General features: G+C 47.1%; 2 protein-coding genes across 2 annotated transcripts; both read left to right on the top strand.

The window, feature by feature from the left end:
* The first annotated feature begins 2,869 nt into the window (after positions 1 to 2,869).
* LOC130264558 (POTE ankyrin domain family member B-like) lies at positions 2,870 to 10,303 on the top strand. Its single transcript, XM_056512847.1, has 12 exons — positions 2,870 to 3,417; positions 3,944 to 4,058; positions 4,311 to 4,484; positions 4,573 to 4,676; positions 5,398 to 5,530; positions 6,479 to 6,654; positions 6,838 to 6,931; positions 7,077 to 7,243; positions 7,422 to 7,515; positions 9,047 to 9,213; positions 9,422 to 9,515; positions 9,959 to 10,303. Exons 1-12 carry the CDS (start codon positions 2,885 to 2,887, stop codon positions 10,301 to 10,303), a joined length of 2,196 nt encoding a protein of 731 aa, XP_056368822.1. The 5' UTR covers positions 2,870 to 2,884.
* LOC130264452 (ankyrin repeat domain-containing protein 7-like) lies at positions 9,372 to 15,776 on the top strand. The gene is made up of 3 exons (XM_056512651.1): positions 9,372 to 12,317; positions 12,419 to 14,010; positions 15,688 to 15,776. Exons 2-3 carry the CDS (start codon positions 13,694 to 13,696, stop codon positions 15,761 to 15,763), a joined length of 393 nt encoding a protein of 130 aa, XP_056368626.1. The 5' UTR covers positions 9,372 to 12,317; positions 12,419 to 13,693; the 3' UTR covers positions 15,764 to 15,776.
* The last annotated feature ends 3,679 nt before the right edge of the window (positions 15,777 to 19,455 follow it).

Below are 19,455 nucleotides of genomic sequence, written 5' to 3'. Positions count from 1 at the left end.
TCAGCAAAAGAGCATTTTTCCATTTTTAAAATTATTGTTGTTATTGTTTTGGCTCTTCTTTCTAGAGAACAGGTCTAATAAAACAGAACACTGCTAATACACTGAGAATCAACTAATGAAAGTGACTGCACATCAGTCACCTCAGCACAGGAGAATACTGCCAGAAGCAAACATTTGATAAAGCTGTGAAAATTTATTCTGGAAAGGGAAATAAAAATGTTATTGTATGTACCATTCTTAGTGATGAAGGCAAGAAATATTTCAAAGGGCTGAATCACCTCCCTAAAAAGTAGTACTATATTCCCCTTCCATTGCAATAAATATTTTTACTGCTAGTCATAGTGAAATGCATTCCTGTTTGAATTAGGTTTTGTTTGCTATCTGTTTTTTGAGTAGTTTCTAAAGATAGGAAGAAGTGTTCTGAAAAGGTGTTCCATTAGCCAAATACCCTATGGCATACTGTACCATGGCATCAGCCCCAAATTATATGGTAGCTGAACTACCCAGTGGCATCCCTGTAGCAGTACAATGTTGAGAATTACACCAAACTTAACAAGTATTTTGCTTTCTGTACTACGTTTTCACACAGGCCGTCTGCATGCATGTTTGTATGCCTCTGTGTCGGTGCCAGCTTAGCCCCATTTACCAGAAAGTAACTTTCTGAGTCTGTCTGTTACGGAAACTTCCCGGTCTGACCATTCCCAAAACTGGCAGTCACACACCCAGGGCCAAAGGCTTTCCCTGCTGGAAGCGCAGCCCCTGCACGGCTCCAGCGACGTGAGGGGCCCGCGCTTGACACACCTGCCCACAGCCCCTACTCACAGTGTCTGACCAGGCTTCCCTACCGCTCCGGCCCCGCCTTTCCCACAGCACAGTCTGACATCTCGCTCCGTATTTCCGTGCAGTAACACAGGAACGGCTCGAGCTGCTGCCTCCAGAGAGCACCTACATGAAGAACCTCTGGGCTTCTACAGCCGTACGGTCGCCCCCTGACCCAGCCTCTCTCCTCCGCTCGAGTCTTCGGCTTCATCCCCCCCACCATGTGCAATGACTTGGCCGGCGTCACCGGTCTTCATCTCCTTTGTAACCCAAAAGGTCGGCAATCCACTCAGCATGAAAGAGGCTGCCCTTATTCCTTCATGGGCTTTCCCCTGCCAAGTGATTGACTGGATTCTGTCTGAAGCAGCTGTGGAAGTACTCACCAAAACAACCCATAGGCTCAGGGTAAATAGCTTTAGATGTGGATATTGGCTGCTGTTTTTTATTTGGAATACTTCAAGGTCACTTTTGGGGAAATCAGAACATACACAAAATAATCCACAAATATATGCACTTTATGTCACGTCTAGTCCTGTGTGAAACAACTGTCCCAAAGAACCACAGATTTATGTGCTATGGACTTTTTGCATGTACCACCTATGCCAGGGACTCAGTTCCTCAGCAGTAATATGGATGGATATTATTGCTATCACACTTACAAAATGGTGGGACTTCAGCATGTTTCACATATGGAGTAACCAAGAGCAGGTCTTTAATTTCGGTATGTGAAAAGAACATATTTTAATAGCCTCATAACAGGTGCTAGAACAAATTATGAATAAAGACAAACCTAGTTCCAGTTCATACCCTGGTTCAAAAGTGGACGGAAGCCAAGGAAAATGGCCATACAACCCCTACAGTGCAGGAAATTCCTCTAAAGCAACTTGGCATCACTGTTGTGGAGCTGTTTTAAGTACTTGCATGTCCAACACACCTGATGCATTTCAGAGACTCAGCATACCTAATGGTTATGGGAGGCACTCATGAAACACACATGCCCATCAAAATACATATTTTCATTTTACAGGCTCTACAGTCATAGAATTGCAGGATTGTCTAGGTTGAAAACATCTTTAAGGTTGTCAAGTCCCACTGTCAACCCAGCACTGCCGAGTCCACCACTGAACAATGTCCCTGAGTGTCACCTTCTGCACTTTGAAATGTTTTAAATAGTTCCAGGGATGGTGACTCAGCCACTTCCCTAGGCAGCCTCTTCCAATGCTCGACAAACCCTTCTGTGATGAAGTTTTTTTCACTTATCCAGTACAAACCTATCCTGGTGCAACTTGAAGCATTTCCTTTTCTCCTCTACTTGTTACCTGGGTTAAGAGACTGACCCCCCACCTGGCTACAAGTTCCTTTTCAGATCATCATGGAGAGCGATAAGGTCTCCCTGCTGTTTCCTTTTCCCTAGGCTAAACACACCCAGTCGCCTCAGTCATTCCTCATAAGACTTATTACCTTCCAGGATACATCCCTAAATCAGCAACCAGGCTTCCATATGATCACATACTCCGGTATTGCAGCCTTGGAGCGATCATCTCGAGACCTCCGGCGGCCGCCGCCCGCTCGGACTGGGATCCGACCCCAGCCTGAGCTCCATTTCGGGGAGCTGTGCGCAGCAGCGCCCTGGCCATGCGTGAGGGCAGAGCCCAGAGCGAGAGAGGCGAGAGCTGCTGGAGCGCTGCCGCAGCCTCGGGCCCGGCCGGAGCAGCGCGGGCCGTGCCCCGGGGCCGCCCGAGGGCAGGCAGGGCCCGGGGCCGCCCGAGGGCAGGGAAAGCCCCGGGGCCGGCCGAGGTCAGGGAGATCCCCGGGGCCGCCCGAGGACAGGGAGAGCCCCGGGGCTGTCCGAGGGCAGGGAGAGCCCGGGGCCGCCGGCCGCCTCACGGGCCCGCGCAGCCTCCTTCGGGGAGCCCGCCGAGGCCGCGCCCGTTCCCGCGCCCGTTCCCGCGCCCGTTCCCGCGCCCGTTCCATAGGTGTCCGCCCTCGGTCGTTCCCCGCGTGCCGCGGGCTCGCGTGGCGCCGCAGGCGCGTGGGGGACGCGGTTCTCTCGTTGCCCGTGGTTATGCTGCTGCCGCGGTTCTGTTGCTGCCGCGGTTCTGCCGTTCCCCGGAGCCGGCGCTCAGAGCTGCCTAACCCTCTCTGGGAGCAGCAGCTTGTTCCGCGTTGGGAGCACTGCGCGTCCGTGCCGCCTTTTCGGAGGTTTCTGGCCGCAGCCACCGCGTGGGGCGACTTCGTCTGCCTTTTGCCTAGTGCCTGTCCTCATCCCCTTTATTTCCTTGTCCCTCGTCCCCATCCCCACCCGGAGGCAAGCAGTGCCCGGGTCCTTCCTTGCTGCCGGGTTGCCCCCAGCAGGGCCATGGCGTTTCACGCCCTGCAGAAGAGACTCAGGGGGCTCTTCAGCGATAGGCGACAGCAGTCGCCATCCAGCAGCCCGTCTGGGCAGCCCTGTGCCACCACCAGCGGTGCCGCCGAGCACAGGGAGAAGGTCCAGGGCAGGCTGCACCGCGCGGCTGCCCGCGGCGACCTGGCCTGGCTCAGACGGTGGCGCTGGTATTATAAGAGAGTCGGCATCGACCCGCCAGACCAGCAGAGGCGGTGAGTTCTGTGGGCCGCGGAGGGGACACCTTGGCTGCTTCTGCAGGCGCTGCTGCGGCGTTTTCTAAGCCGAGCTCCACTAGTTCTTGGCAGGCTTCTCGTAAGGGAAAGGCAGACGAGAGCATCAGCATGGTGCTGATGACCAACCCCCCCAGCAGCTTTGGATGCCATGTGCAAGCAGCACTCTTAAGGCCGTGGGTGAGATCGCGTCCAAGCTAATGGCTTGAAAAGCGAGATTTGTCCTGTCAGCTGCACAGGAGTGAACTCTAGAGCTTTTCACGGCTTGGAGCTGCCTTCTCGGCTCGAGCACTGTTGGAAGTGCAGGCTGCCGGCCTGCCGCTTTGCCGTGCTGTCTCTGTAGGGCTGTTCGCAGCTGCTCGGACCTCGCCCATTCTCTTCTGCCCGGTGGCTGATGCAGCAGCAGCAAGTGGGAGGAAGAGAGGCTGGGCAGGGTCCCCAAGGCTGTGTAAAAACGCTGATTTTAACATCTTTTTTTCTGTATTGAGACTATCTGTTTCATTTTTAGGACGCCTCTGCATCTTGCTTCTGCGAATGGCCACGCAGATGTCATTAGATATCTAGCAGGAAAGAACTGCAAGCTGAATGTGGCTGATAACTTAAAAAGAACTCCACTGATGAGGGTAAGTGGACTGTGTTCTGATCTTGTAAGTGGAGCTTATTGACAGTGCATTACAGGAGAGGTGTCTTGCATGATTCCTTACACAGAAGGGCCATAGAAGCATGCATGTTGTTACCTGGCGTGGCTTAGGCCTCTGTTAGCTAAATCCTTGAAGATGTCCTTCAATTCCAACATTCAGGAGATGAGCGAGTTGTGACAAGAGGGACACAAAAATGTTGAAAGTCTTCCCCCTTTTTTTGTGTGTTATTTCCAGGCAGTACAGTGCCAGCAAAAGAAATGTGTGGCTGCTCTGCTAGAACATGGTGCTGACCCAAATCTGGCAGATGCTGATGGCAACACTGCCCTTCACCTGGCTGTCCTGTCTGGTAACACCACTGTAGCAGGGCTGTTGCTTGAGCACAATGCCAGTAGTGATGCTGAGAACCAGGTAACCTTGGCATGCGGGTAAAGCTTCTCTTTTGAACAGGTGCTGAGCTTCTCTTTGTTTTTCTAATGGAGATTCTCTCTTCTTTCAGGAGGGATATACCCCCTTAAATCTTGTCTCCAAGCAGCATGAAGAGATGCTGGAGTGTCTTCTAAGAAAAGCAGGTGATGGGTATGCTGCTGAGCAGTGTGAAAGGTGAGGGATTTGCCTAAACAGTACACAGGCCTCCTCAGTTGTCAGCAAGTGTGACTGAGGAGAGGTGTGGGAATGAGCTTAGAAAAAGAAGGAAGAGCCACACGGAAGGAGATCCCCATGTGACTGGTAAATGCAGGGCTGCTCTTGGCTGCTCTCCAACCTTCGGTACTCTTGTACTTTGTCCACTGAGGACTGTCAGAAAGTGTTGTCTGTGGTGTGCTCTCCCCACACATACCAGAACTCACGGGGAAACTTGCCATTAGCTCAGCAGCAAGGTTGCTTCGACAGGAGAGGGGGCTTTAAGCAAAGGAACAGTTGGTGCATTAAGTGGTACGAATGGGAGTGTTGGGAGAAAGAGAAGCAACTTGTCCAAGGGGAAATGTTGGGTTGCAACCACACGAAAAGACAAAATGTCTTGCCGTGTAGATGGTCAGGCAGTTGAAGAGCTTGCCCCAGGAGTTGGTGCAGATGCATCCAGGGGGATTTTGAAGAGCAGCAGAAGGAGCCCTAAATAGCAAGGCCTGACATCATAGTTGAGGCTGCACTGGGGAGGCAGTGGGACGTCCTGAGGTCCCTTCTAGGCTGCATTCTCCAAGCTTACATGTACTTGGCTTTCCTTTCACTGTGCTTATAGGAAAGGGGGAAACAGTTGATTTGGGAGCAATCAGGGAAAAACTATGCCAAATTGGACATGTTTCCTATCAAATTTTGGATGCTTTAGGGCTGCTCTTGCGGTTACTACAAGCCATGAGGCTGATGTGGAGGAAGAGAACCTGCGCTTGCAGGAAGAGAACCTGCGCTTGCAGGAAGACAAGCTGCACTTGGAGGAAGAGCTGGAGAAGGTTAAAGTGGAGGTATGGAAAGCCTGTCCCAACAGAAATAAATCATGGTGTGTTTGTTGCTTTCCTGTTCATTGTGAAAATTGGCAAAAGAGTATTCTGGGAGACAGAAGGAGAGAGACCTAAATAAGTAGTGGATATATTGCGCTTTAATCTACCTCTGTCCCTTCTGCCTCTTCTTCCCCCCACCATGATGAGTTAGAGCTGCCTCTCCTCAGGGTTTTCCCCACTTCACGGTCAGGGGCGTGGGATTCCTCTCTCTGCTCCACATTCGAGGTCGTCCTGGTTTAAGAACACTCCCCAAGCAGCCCAGCGTGATTCCAAACTCCAGAGCAGGTGTGACGGTGCAGTTAACCTGGGAGCCTTTCTGAAATGGTGCTCACTGGGATATAACTGCTGCTGTCTCTTCTGGCCCCACCACACTGAGGCAAAGCTGCCATTCCTCAGGGATCCACTGCTTCCCACTCAGTGGGAGCTGGCACCTCTCTCAGCGCTGCATTTGTTGTCTCCGCCACTTGAGAAAACTCCCCATGCTCCCCTGGCAGCGTGCTGTGCTCCAGAGCAGGTGCACTGGAGCAGTTTTCCTCTGACACTTCCAAGACTCCTTCCTTCTTTGGGAATCAAAGCATGTCAGTTCATGCTTTCATGCAGTAGCAAATAAAGTGAATACAAAGAGCATCACCACAGGTCCCCAGAAAGCTTGGGGCAGCAGTGTCAGTGCTTAGAACCAGGCTCTAGGGAATCAGTGGAGGGATGGGAGAGGCTGCTGTAGAAGAATAGGAAGTAACACAGCTTGTGTTCATTTGCTAGTAGAATCAAAGCTCTGAAGGTACTGGAGATGATTGCAGTTCCTTGGGCAGAGGGTATGGGCTGGTATCTGCAGCACATGAATCTTGGGCAGCAGCTGACTCCTCTGTATAAAAGCTCACCTGACAACTGTGGATTCTTTCTGTGGCTTTACAGTTGCAGGAGATGGAAGAGAAATATCTAAATTCTGAGCGTTGTGTTCAGAACTTGATGGCTGCCTTGGAGGAGAAAGACAGACAAGAGGTAGCTGCTACCCTGGAACTGGAGGACCAGCTGTCGGCATACGTTGAGTACCAGACTACTGTGAAACAACTGGAAGAACACATGCTATGGTGAGGGAACAACAAGTGGGTTGGGGTGTCTGTTGCTTGCAGGAATTGGGAGGAAACAACAGGAAACATACTCTGATTTTGAAGGACACTCTTGCTTTTGATTTTGTTTCTTCACATTGTACATCTGGAATTGGTGCTCTCCTTGGAGAATTTTCTTTAATAAGACCGATATGTCTCTTTAAGCCTTGAAATTCAGAATGCCAGATTGGAAGCCACTGTCCAGCAACAAAGCAACAGGACTGAAGACCTGCAGAGAGACCATCAAGCCTCTGCCTCAGTAAGCTGCTCATAATTGAGACGATTACAGTTCCTTGGGCAGGGGGTATGGGCCAGTATCTGCAGCTGTGAATGCTTGGGCAGCAGCTGACTCCTCTGTATAAAAGCTCACCTGACAACTGTGGATTCTTTCTGTGGCTTTACAGTTGCAGGAGATGGAAGAGAAATATTTAAATTCTGAGCATTGTGTTCAGAACTTGATGGCTGCCTTGGATGAGAAAGATAGACAAGAGGTAGCTGCTGCCCAGAACCAGGTGTCAGCATATTTTGACTACCAGACTACAGTGAAACAACTGGAAGAACACGTGCTACGGTGAGGGAACAACACAGTGAGACGAGGTGTCTGTTGCTTGCAGAGTCTGGGTGGAAACCACAGGAGAGATACTCTGATTTTGAGTGGTACTCTTTGGCTGTGTAACTTCATGCTGTTTATCTGGAATTGGTGCTTGTTCTTGTGGGTTCTGGCAATAAGACCTGTATTTCTTTTTAAGCCTTGAAATTCAGAATGCCAGATTGGAAGCCACTATCCAGCAACAGAACGACAGGTTTGAAGCCCTGCAGAGAGACCTACCAGCCTCTGCCTCAGTAAGCTGCTCATAAATTTCGCTTTTCATGACTCCTGAGCCTAATTACCAATTTCTGTGGGTACATTTTATGGTGAGGTTTTCCTGGAGAGCCAAGGGGAGCTTGGTTCCTGCATTCTTTGAAATATAGGCTTCTCAGAAAGCAGCTGAGAACCTTGCTTTCACAGCAAGTGGCCTTTGAGTGGCATTTCTAGTTTTAAATAGAAGCAGTGAAGTTTTCCCTGCTTCCCCCTGGCAGCATGGGGCTGCTTAGCTGGAAAAGGAGGAGGGAGAGATCATTGGTTTTTTGGCTACCTCTTGGTAGCCAGCAGCATTTCTTTGAATTCACTCTGGAGACAGGCATAATTCTGCAACTGAAGAAGTAAAAGCCCCCATAATATGCTCAGCGCAAACCTCATGCCTGTGGAACACCATTGCCCTAGAAGGCAGTGCCACAGCTGCAGCAGAAGGTTGCCAATGCAGCTCTAGAGCACTCCACATCCAAATCTTCACTGGCAGTTACTAGGAGCCACAAGGCTGACCTTGAGAAAGGCAACCTGTACTTGCATAAGGAATTAACTAGGGTTTGAGCAGAGTTAGGGAAAGCCTGTGCCTTTAGAATGAAGCTGTGGGTACCTATTTCTTCCAATACACCTTGAAAAAGAACAAGACAGTATCCCAGGAAGCAGGAGAGGGACATAAGGAAGTAATGATTATACTTGGCTTTGTTCTGCCCCTGTCCCTTCTGCCTCTGCTCCCCGTCCCATAGTTCCTCAGGTCATAGCTGAGGTAGAGCTGCCTCTCCTCAGGGTTTCCCCACTTCACGGTCAGGGGCGTGGGATTCCTCTCTCTGCTCCACATTCGAGGTCGTCCTGGTTTAAGAACACTCCCCAAGCAGCCCAGTGTGATTCCAAACTCCAGAGCAGGTGTGACGGTGCAGTTAACCTGGGCGCCTTTCTGAAATGGTGCTCACTGGGATATAACTGCTGCTGTCTCTTCTGGCCCCACCACACTGAGGCAAAGCTGCCATTCCTCAGGGATCCACTGCTTCCCCCTCAGTGGGAGCTGGCACCTCTCTCAGCGCTGCATTTGTTGTCTCCGCCACTTGAGAAAACTCCCCATGCTCCCCTGGCAGCGTGCTGTGCTCCAGAGCAGGTGCACTGGAGCAGTTTTCCTCTGACACTTCCAAGACTCCTTCCTTCTTTGGGAATCAAAGCATGTCAGTTCATGCTTTCATGCAGTAGCAAATAAAGTGAATACAAAGAGCATCACCACAGGTCCCCAGAAAGCTTGGGGCAGCAGTGTCAGTGCTTAGAACCAGGCTCTAGGGAATCAGTGGAGGGATGGGAGAGGCTGCTGTAGAAGAATAGGAAGTAACACAGCTTGTGTTCATTTGCTAGTAGAATCAAAGCTCTGAAGGTACTGGAGATGATTGCAGTTCCTTGGGCAGAGGGTATGGGCTGGTATCTGCAGCACATGAATCTTGGGCAGCAGCTGACTCCTCTGTATAAAAGCTCACCTGACAACTGTGGATTCTTTCTGTGGCTTTACAGTTGCAGGAGATGGAAGAGAAATATCTAAATTCTGAGCGTTGTGTTCAGAACTTGACGGCTGCCTTGGAGGAGAAGGAAAGAGAAACAACTGCTTCTGCCAAGAAACTGCAGGACCAGGTGTTGAAAAATTTGGAGACTGTGAAACAACTGCAAGAAGAGATGCAACGGTGAGTGAACAACACAGTTGAACCAAGTGTCTGTTGCCTACACAAGTTGGCTGGAAACCACAATAGATAGCTAGGTAGCCTTGTTGCATCACAGCATATCATTATGGTTTTGAATGATGCTTTTGATTTTGTATGTTTTACTCTGTTTTTTTTTTTTTAATTGGTGCTCTGGCAGATTTTTATAATAAGGCCTTTATTTCTTGTTAAGCCTTGGATTTGAAAAGACCTGTTTGGAAGCAACTGTCCAACAACAAAGCAGCAGGATTGAAGCTCTGCAGAGAGAGCGTCGAGCCACTACCTCAGTAAGCTGCTCATAAATTTCTCTTTTCATGACTCCTGAACCTAGTTACCTATTTCTATAGGGAAATGTGTATTTTTCCCAGAGAGCCAAGGGGAGATCAGTTCCTTCTCTATTCTGCTGAATAGAGGCTGCTCAGAAAGCAGCCTAGGATCTACTTGGCTTTCATAGCAAGTGGCCTTAGAGTGTTCTCTATGGCCTGTCCTACAGAGATAGTGGCCTTTCATTAGTAGCTTTGAATAGTAGTCCTGCTTTGGGCTTCATCCTAAGTGAAAAGAATTACTTATAGTAGTAGCTCAGGGTTCTGCCTTGATTGCTGATGGTAGTGAGGAGGCACAGCTGCCTCTCTGAGCCAAGCTGGGCCCTTGAACTTGGGTACATACAATTGACAGGTGGGGAGAGTTCTCTTTGTCTTTGTGGTGGTTGAAGGTGCACTGTCTCTTTCAGGCACAGGCAGCCTCCCAGGAGAGACTGGAACACATCAAAGCAAGTCATCATGCTTCTCGGAGAAACCAGCTAAAAGACAGAATTGGAGATCCTGAATGTGAATTGAACAAGATAAAAAATACTCCACAAGACGGTATTTTCCCAGAAGAATGTGCACAGGCAGAAGTGGAAGAGGACAAGGAGCTGTATCCGGAGGAAGTGAAAACTAGACGATGCCTAGCAAAGAAAGTGGAAAGGCAAGTCCATATTTTTTGGAGTGGTAATAAAAGTGACTCCTGTTTCCTCATGCATCTTCCTTCCAAATCACTCTTCTCCACCTGCTCAGCATCATGTGTGGAAACATGAGATGCCATAATTCTGGTGCAAGACCCTTCCCCTTCATCAGCCTTCTCTTCATTTCTCTTTAGTGTTTCAGCAGGAACACCACAGTAGCAACATTATTGCATTAACAACATACTTTTCAAGTTGATATTGTTTTAACTGGTAGCTTGTTTTAGTAGTCTGTATCATTTCTTCATCCTGCATACCACACCAAAGATCAATTTCATGTCCATTACTCTTTGAGTATGAATAGGAAAGAAAGATTAGTTCTGCCATCATTGCTGCCATAAATAAAACTTTGAGTATGAATAGGCCCCTCAGAAAACAGCATTAGATTCTGTGAAGGAAAACTAGAAATTATCTTTATTGGCTTCTGTTTAAGCAGTGGCTCTGAGCTTTGAGCTTCCCTTGGGACGGGGGGCCAGCCCAGAGTTGTTATGCTGGTGCCTTCCAGAAGAAGCTATGTAAACACAGGGCTTTCACAGAAGGCATTCCAAGCCCTCATGCTGAGCAGTCCTAGGCGTTGGCAACACTTGCTGCTCCTTGCACCTGGTGTGAGGTGTTAGAAACAGGCCCTGTAAACAAGCTCAGGTCAAATGATGTGCTATTTTTGGAGGCTCTTCATCTCAGAAGTCAAATAATACTCAAGGACCTGGAGACTAACTTTGGGAAAGTGTTACTACCAAAGGTAACTGTTTGTGTGCTTTGGAATGTTTCAGAGCTAACAAGAGCCTTGATAAAGCCAATGCTAAGCTCCTCTGGAAGCGCCTTAAAAGGCAATCGTCAGTCACAGGCAGCACTGTCAGAAGAGATCTGGCTGCAGCTCCAGTTCTGCGTTCAACTGCACTGGGACATCTTGGCAACCGTTCAGGACTGGACAGTAGTGTGAGTGCAGGAGACAGCTTGCAAAGGCAACATAAGAAGTACTTGTCATCAAGAAGGAGGCTTGTAGCCTCTGTGGCCAAGGTAAGCATTTTGAAATACCATTCCTGACTCCTGCTGGAGAGTGGCAGTGTGCAAGGTTCTCCCTCTTAGCATGAAGTTAAAATCCATTTATTGGTCCACATTGTCTGATAGGCCAAAGCAACTGCTAATCCTTAAAACAGTGCACAGCTGTACAATGTAAGGCTGAAGACTTTTGGTCCTCAAAAACTTTTGGTCCTGTAAAAAATTTTCAAGAGGGTCAAAGGCCACAAAGTATTTAAGTCAAAGCAGGATTTTACTGCTGCTTGTCCATGCTTGAAAAATACTTGAGGCTTGAGGGGAGTTGTTCTTTTGGCACCACTGAGAAGAGTTTGGCTCCATCTCTGTTACTCCACCCTCCTGGTACTTAATACCCACAGAGAAGGTGGCCTGAGCTTTGTCTACTCCAGGAAAGAAACAGGCACAGCTCTCTCAGCCTCTCCACACAGCTCACGTGGTCCAAGGCCTTTGGCATCTTCTTGGCCACCACAGGCCATCATCTCCATTTGCCATGATACTTTTAGGTTTTATCACATTGTCTGTGGGTTGTAAAAATGTTTCAGGAGTTGTAGCAGTTACATTTGAGTCATATTATGTCTTAACTGTATGTTTGATGTATAATTCTAGGTACAGCTGGAACAGGAGGAAAAACTCTCTAAGGAAATGGAAAAAGGTAATGTATCATTACATTGGGAGTGTTTTAAAGGAAAAAGGTGACTGTTTCTATGTCTTGACAGCTTTCAAGCCATTACTTTCATCTTCCTCTGCTAAGCACAGAGATGTTTTTCTGCTAGCTCTCCATTTTAGACTTGAATTTGAAAAGTTCCTGCTTCCCAAAATATTGCATAGAATGTTATGCACTTGCCTACAGAAAAACAGAAAGAAAATTAATCCACTGGCTCAAACAGAAACACTTGGTTGAAGATGAAGTTGCCCTTCACTAGAGTTAATTTCCAGCAAAAACATCAAGTCCCCAGATTTTTATAGATCTTTATAGACTTCAGCCATCCCTTCCTTCCCTGTACATGGATTGCATTCAGTACTAAACCATACCATACATGTTCTTTGCTGTTAGGTTTTTATTTTTCTTGCTATGATTATATGATTCTTCTTGCTTGTCTTTGTAGCCTAGATGTTGGCAGTCTAGTTTTGAATATGTCAGAAGCACATGGTCAGGGACAAAAGAGAACATTTCTTCAGGAAGAGATTGTTCAGTAGTGTTTAGGCAAACAGGAGTTCGGTGCTTGCAGCATGGGGCATAAAACACCCTCTACAATATGAGGCCAGGAGTCCAAAGAGAAAATCCACCTGCTTCAGGACAGCTGGTCCTCCAGAGTCTCTGCTTTGCAGGGGCTGCAGCTGTGTAGCTGTAGTGTTCCAAAAAAGCACAGCTTTGAACGTTTAAGGAAAGCAAAGCCTTGAGGCTGAAGAGCTCTGCAGGAGCTTTGCTAACAGGCACTGCTAAGGGCCACTGCAGTCGTGTGCAGTCCCAGAAGATGTTCACTGTGTCGCCTCCAGAACGTCTGTCGCTAGCTTTACAAATGCTGTTGACTGAGAAGCAAATGTGCACAAAATGTGTTTCTTCCTTTTGCCCAGCTCTTCCCTTGTTAGGTGTCCTTGGAAGTTTTGAAGCCTCATTCAGGCTTAGAGACTCTCAAGTCATGTAAAATGTTCTTAGAGTGCTTTATTTCTTCCTGTATGCTGTAAAAGTAACATAAGGAATGTTGTCTCTTTTCCCCACAGCCACTGATGAACTTGAAACTGGATTTGCTCGACTTTCAAAGAAGTTTCATTTGCCCCAGGATCGCCTTTCCAGAGCAAAAAAATATTAGTTCTGCCTCACAGTCTTTTCCTGACCCAGTCTCTCTCTTCTGCCCGAGTCTTCGGTTCTTCCCTCCCCACCACGAGCAATGACTTCGCCGGTGTCACCGGTCTCCATCTCCTTTGTAACCCAAGAGGTCGGCAATTCCAGGCTCCAGCCGTGTCTCTCGGAGTCTGTTCACAGGACTAGCGTCACCCATCTTCGCGCCCTTGGATATCCCGAAGGTTGGCACTTCACGGCCTCTTGCCTCGGGCTCCCACCCAACGCTTACCCTGCAGCAGTCGGCAGCTCGCGAGCCCAGCTGCCTGCACCAGACGTGTTCCTCAGCATCTGATCAGGCACGTAACTAGATGGCATCTCAACTCCCCTCCATGCCCTTTCCTCCTTGCTGTCTTTTCTTGCCACCCATTCACCCAAGGCTGACAGCGGCACCCACGCAGCACTAAATGCCCGAGACACCAATTCCACCCGAGCGCTATTCCGTCCCCAGCTCCCCCGCGCCTGCGCGGCCCGGCCCGGCGCTGCCCTCCTGCGCGTGCGCGGGGCCGCGGTCGGGGCTGCCGGGGGCGGCGGCCGCGGGCTGTGCCCGGAGCTGTTGCTGTGCCTGAGGTGCGCTGCGCAGGAGCCGCATGGAGTCGGGATCGCTGCCGGGACCTCCCCTCCCCTCCCCTCCCCTCCCCCTGCTTGAGGCACGATACCGCCCGCCGTCTCTCTCCCATGTAGGGACTGTGCCCGCGTTCCTGCTGCGGGACGAAGAGGATCTTCGGGTTCGGGAGGAAGGGGCAGCCGCCGTCCGGCAGCGCCTCCTTTCCCTGCCCCGCCGGTGCCTACGAGCTTTTGCAGAAGGACCTGGACAAGCTACACCGTGCGGTCCCAGCGGCGGCCTGGCCCAGGTGCGGCAGGGACTGAAGAAGTACGGCATCGACGGGCGGGACAAGGCGGAGCGGTAAGGGCGGGAGCCGCGGACGGTGTCGGGAGCCCCAGCTGCAGCTGCAGCAGCCCCGGGAGCTCCCCCGCTCAGGAGCGGACCGGCGGCGTCGCTGGGAGGAGTGGGAGTGCGGGCGCCGCAGCCCTTGGCTGGCTGTGGGAATCGGGCTTGTGCTGCCAAAAACCCCTTGAATTCGGCTAGCTGTTGCCTTACCATTTTTGACCCGGCCTCCTCAGTGCCCTCATGCCCGGAGTTGTGTGTCCTTGCTCTGGGGCGCAGGGGTGGAAGCGAGCTCCTAGCCTGGCAAAGGGGAGATGCAAGAGGAGCCTTGTGGCCATTCTTCAGCCAGGGTTTGAAGTCTGAGTGTAGTCGCACCTATCTATTCAGCTCTGAGGTGAATTCACCTCAGCGTGGGGGTTGAATAGTGGACGCTGCAATTAGGAAGGAATGATAATGCAAAATAAACATGCTGTGTGTTGATGCTGCTTGCATAGTTGTCTTTTGTGAGTGTGATGTGGCAGCCTAAGCCACAGTGTGGTTTTAGGTGGCAGTTATTTTTTTGCTCTGAGGCTTTGGTACAACTAATCAGTACCTTGGAGATCTGGTCAGTGCCTTGCAGGAGAAGCTGTTGATTCTGACAGCTGAATCAAGCACAGCAAGCACTTAACAGTTCTACTTCAAGGAGAAGCCCTGGGCTGCAGCATAGTTCCTAGTGATGTGTCATAAGCAAATGGGAAACACCTTTTCTGAAAAGGCTCAGAGTCAAATCCTTTGTCATATTCTGAAGAGATGCTGGTTTTAGCAGAGTAGCTCAGCTTCCTAGGCTGGCTGTCCAGAAAGCCAGACAGCTGGCAGCAATAAAACTCATCTAGTTCTATTGCCCTAAAAACACCTAGCTTTATAGGAGGAAACACAAGCAAGGACTTCCTCGATGATGGTGTCTTTGTGTATAATTAATTGACATCAGACATAAGATGATGTGGTTTGAAGGACTGCTTTTCTTTCTGGCAAGAAATTGAATGAAAAAGTTAAGTTTTCCTGTGCTGGTTATATATTGTGGAAAGACAGTATTACCCTTCAGAGGACTTCCTCTGAAGTAAGCTTTTTTTGACTATGATAGTTTAACATTACAGGAAAGTCAAAAACTACTTTTCTGTAGTCAAGATCAGAGTGTTCTTCTCTGTGGTTTGCTACACGTTGTTAGAGGAGTTTTGGTGCAAGTGTGCTCTTAGTTTTGCTTCAGTAGTAACAAAGCTGGAGAAAAAGAAATTCTCAAATTGCAGGGAAGCTGTAATATTCTTGCAGTTAAACCCATCTCCTACATCTCAAATACACTTGTGACCCATGAATGATCAAAGAAAAACTTAGAAGTTGACTTGCCATAGTCCTCAGATTCCCTAGCTTTGGTCTCTGTTGCTGTGCTGTGTGTGTAGTGCCACTGAGGGCAGCACTCAACACCTGGGCACAGGAATCTCTGCAGATTCAGTTCTACCGTGAGGGAAATGTCCCTCCCCTTACTAAGGAGATGCTGGGGAGGGTCTTTGCTAGCAAGTCCCAAGCATTTGGTGTGCAGCTACTGGTAATGGAGTGGGTTCTTAAGCTTGAGATTTGCAAAGTGAAACTTGTGGTCGTATGTTTATCAAAAAAGCCTGAAATTATCCCTATCTGTGCTAATTTAATTTATTTACTCTTTAGGACAGCTCTGCATCTTGCTTGTGCAAATGGCCTTGTGGATGTAGTTATGTATCTAGTGGAAAACAAATCTTTTTAACAATGATTACAAATCGCCACTGACTAAGGTACGTGGATTATGGTATATTCTTGCAAGTGAGACTGATTTTGAACTAAATGATGTATTTTTCAGTATTCTTTATGTAGACCTTTGTAAAATCATGCATACTGTGATTGGTGTGGAATGGGCATATGTTAGCTAATCTAACATATTCTAACATAATCTAATTATGAAGTGCTCGTAATTGCCAGTATTAGGGAGATGGGGGAATTGCAGCAAAGTGAAATGTAAATGCTGGAAGTTTTTTGTCTTTTGTTTCCAGGCAGTACAGTGCCAGGAAGAAAAATGTGCAGCTATGATCATTGGGTGCTGGCCCAAATCTGGCAGATGCTGATGGCAACACTGCCCTTCACCTGGCTGTCCTGTCTGGTAATACTATGACCAGCAGGGCTGTTACTTGAGCATAATGCCAATATTGATGCCCAAAATAAGGTAATTTTTTATATTTGTTAATGAACTGCTTTCCAAAAGTTGCGTTCCTATTTTTCTTGAAGTTTTGTTTGTTTGGTTGATTTTTTTAAATTTGATTTTTATCTTTATCTGCCCTTTTAGGAGGGATCTACCCCTCTTATTCTTGCTGTCTCTGAACATCATGAAGAAATAGTGGAGTTTCTCCTTAAGAAAGGAGCTGATGTGCATGCTCGAGATCAATGTGAAAGGTGAGGGACTGTCAAAACTTTACATTGGTCTCTTTAATATTTTTCAGATTGGCTTGAGAGAGGCATGGGAATGAGGTCTGAAAAAATACTAAACAAGAAGCCACACAGTAGCAGTTACTTCTGTGTGACTCTGAAAGACAGTCATACCTCAGTGGCTTGCTATCATATCTCACTCAATGTTTTCCACGTTGAAGATTGCAAAATGTGGTGGCCTTTCTGGCAGGAAGCTTGTCACTAACTCAGTGGCATTCCCTCAAATTGAAAAGCTATCTTCTGCATAGTAGTAAAGTTTGTAAGTGTTATCTGTGTGGAAGCTTTAAGATTAAACATGTAATTGTTTTGAGACCCTCTCCCATTTCATTGTTTCACTTAATGAAAAATGCATTTTCTTTTTCATTTTTCGTTTTAAAGTAATGGAGAGAATACTTTTTTGATGGCAAACAGAAACAGAAATAATTATAGTCACTGTGTAAAACAATCTGTTTCATATCATATTTCTTGGATCCTTTAGAACCCCACTTATGACTGCTGCTTCTGGTGGAGAGCTTAGTCTGATAAAGGTTCTTCAGTATGGTGCTGATGTTTCCCACAAAGACACTAGTGGATGGACAGCTGAGGATTATGCTGTTATTCATGGATATTCTAGGTAAATTTTAAACCATATCCTTAGAGTAAGTTGTGAGTGACCAGTGTGGTTTTTGATAATAGGACCAAGGTTTAATAGTGTGCTAGGACATGTGTTAAAAGTGTGCTCAGTGATGTATTCATAGAATCATTTAGATTGGAAAAGGCCTGTAAGAATCAACCTAACACTGCAAGCCCACGACTAAACCACATCCCTAAGTGCCAATCTACCACATCTTTCAAATACCTCCAGGGCTGGTGACTCAACAGCTTCACTGGTCAGTCTGTTCTAGTGCCTGACAACCCTTTCACTGAAGTAATTTTTCCTAATAACCAGTTTTATATTCCCTGGCAGACCTTGTCACCATTTTCTCTTGTCTTCTGGTATGTATCATTCCAATGTCTAATGTTTACTTGGAAGATTTTTGCCCAGGGTTCTCTGTTAGATTTCAGGTTTTATCGCTAAGCTCACATTTGCTCAATATAAACTCTAAAATATGTCTGTGTCCAGTTATCCAGAGGTGAAACTTGATAGGTACCAAGCAGGAGTTAATACCTTCATAGGATTGCATATGACTATAGAGTGAACCTGACTGTAGTGAATATTGAAATGTGTAATACTCCTGCAGTAAGGGCATATGAGTATATAAATCTGTATGGCTAAGGACAGGATAAGAGTAGGTTGGATAAGAAGTGTCTGTTCACTCTTCTAAATAGTATATGCAGGTATGTGATTATTTTTTACCTAATGTATTCTCTTTCTTTGTACAGTCTTAATAAACAGCTGGCAGAATATGCAGTTTGGGAAAACACAGGAGAAGCTTCTACAGGTGGTGGTGCACGAGGCATCACAGCACTTGGCATTCCACACTGGGCAGCAGCTGCTGGCTTTACATTGGGTGCACCTGCTGTGGACAGAGGAGGTAAGAGCTTTCACCATGGAGTAGCTCATGAGGAGAAGCAGTGTGGCCTTTTCTTAGCTGGTTTTGTTGTTGGTGCTTACTGTGTTCACTGTTGGTTTCAGTGGAGGCATCAGATGGAATAGTACAAGCTTTGTGTGTGTGGTTATTTGATGATAGTTGGAAGTGTTGCTTGTCAGCCTGTGAAAGTGTTTGTTTTGCATTCTGTGTTCACTTCTTAGAGTTGTTACTTTGTCTGTCAGACTGCCCATCTATATGGGTTTTCCTTGAGAGAGAAGGAGGATAGGGAAGGAACTAGGCAAAAGTGTTTTTACTTTTCAAGTGTGTACTTTTACCTAGAGAGGGCAACTCAGATTGTGAAAATCCAATTACAAAAGCAGTGGGTTCCACCTGAGTAGTTGTTCCTCTTTCTGTAGTTGGGAAGCAACAGAGAAATGAGCAGAAGGGTATGTGTCTTGTTGATTTTCATGGAGTTTGTGTCTTCATTTTAATATTAATAGTTCCACTTGCACTGAGGTCCTTTTTGCCTGTCTTGTTTCTCAAAATCAGTTGCAACCGTTTCCACAGAGAGACATACTTAGCAAATATTATCTTGGAAAAGTAACTTTGTTGGCAATAACACTGCAGTGTCTGTGTATGATGTATTTGCTAGAACATAGTTTGAGTTACAATAGAGATAATGCTTTTCTTCCACTTCCAGTAATTTTGATGAATTTTTTTTAGAAAATAATTATTACCTTGTGATCCAGAAAAGCAATTAAATTGCCTTGTGATCAAAAAATTAGCTCCTTCAGTAAGTTCTAAAAATCCGAGTCCTAGAGGAATTTTAGAATTCCTAGAATGAGTGCAGAGTCTTAGAGGAATCTTAAAAAATGAATACCTTAGTATAAATGAAATAGTTTGTCTTGTACTTTACATCTCAAGCCCTACAAATGGGAGATTTTATTCCTTCCAGATTTTTAAGGGTGTTGCTTTGGAACTATGTGGCAAATGGGGCAGAAGACACTGGTCAAACACAGTTCATTATTCCTTTAAGTACAGTTCCTTACTCCATTTTTAAATATGTCAAGAAAAATTAGCAAAATATGGGATATTTTTCCTCACTGACTTTTCCTAGATGCAGGAATTTAATTTAGAGTCAGACTTTGTTCCTTTGATTTAGGAACACTTGATTTGACCTAGTCAGTGATTTGGAAAGTTTCTCGTTAAATTGCAGGAAATTTTTCTATTTTAAAGGTTTTGGTACAGGTGGATTAATCAGGCAAATGTTAATTTTGCCACAACAGTGCACAGTGTTACTGTCTCGGAGAGATTACTAACATACAGAGAATATTTACCTGCATTAATTCTGCAATCTCTAGCTTGCACACAGAAAGTACAGGTCCTGTATCATGAGAGTCCTACTGATATGCTGCAGTAATAGACTTCAGAGCCTCTGTTAGAGGAAAATTTGGGATGATGTCAGGAG

This window comes from Oenanthe melanoleuca, chromosome 1A (assembly GCF_029582105.1).
Source record: "Oenanthe melanoleuca isolate GR-GAL-2019-014 chromosome 1A, OMel1.0, whole genome shotgun sequence".
NCBI lineage: Eukaryota > Metazoa > Chordata > Aves > Passeriformes > Muscicapidae > Oenanthe > Oenanthe melanoleuca.
Note: the sequence above shows the minus strand (reverse complement) of the source record. Positions and strands in the feature narration are given on the sequence as shown.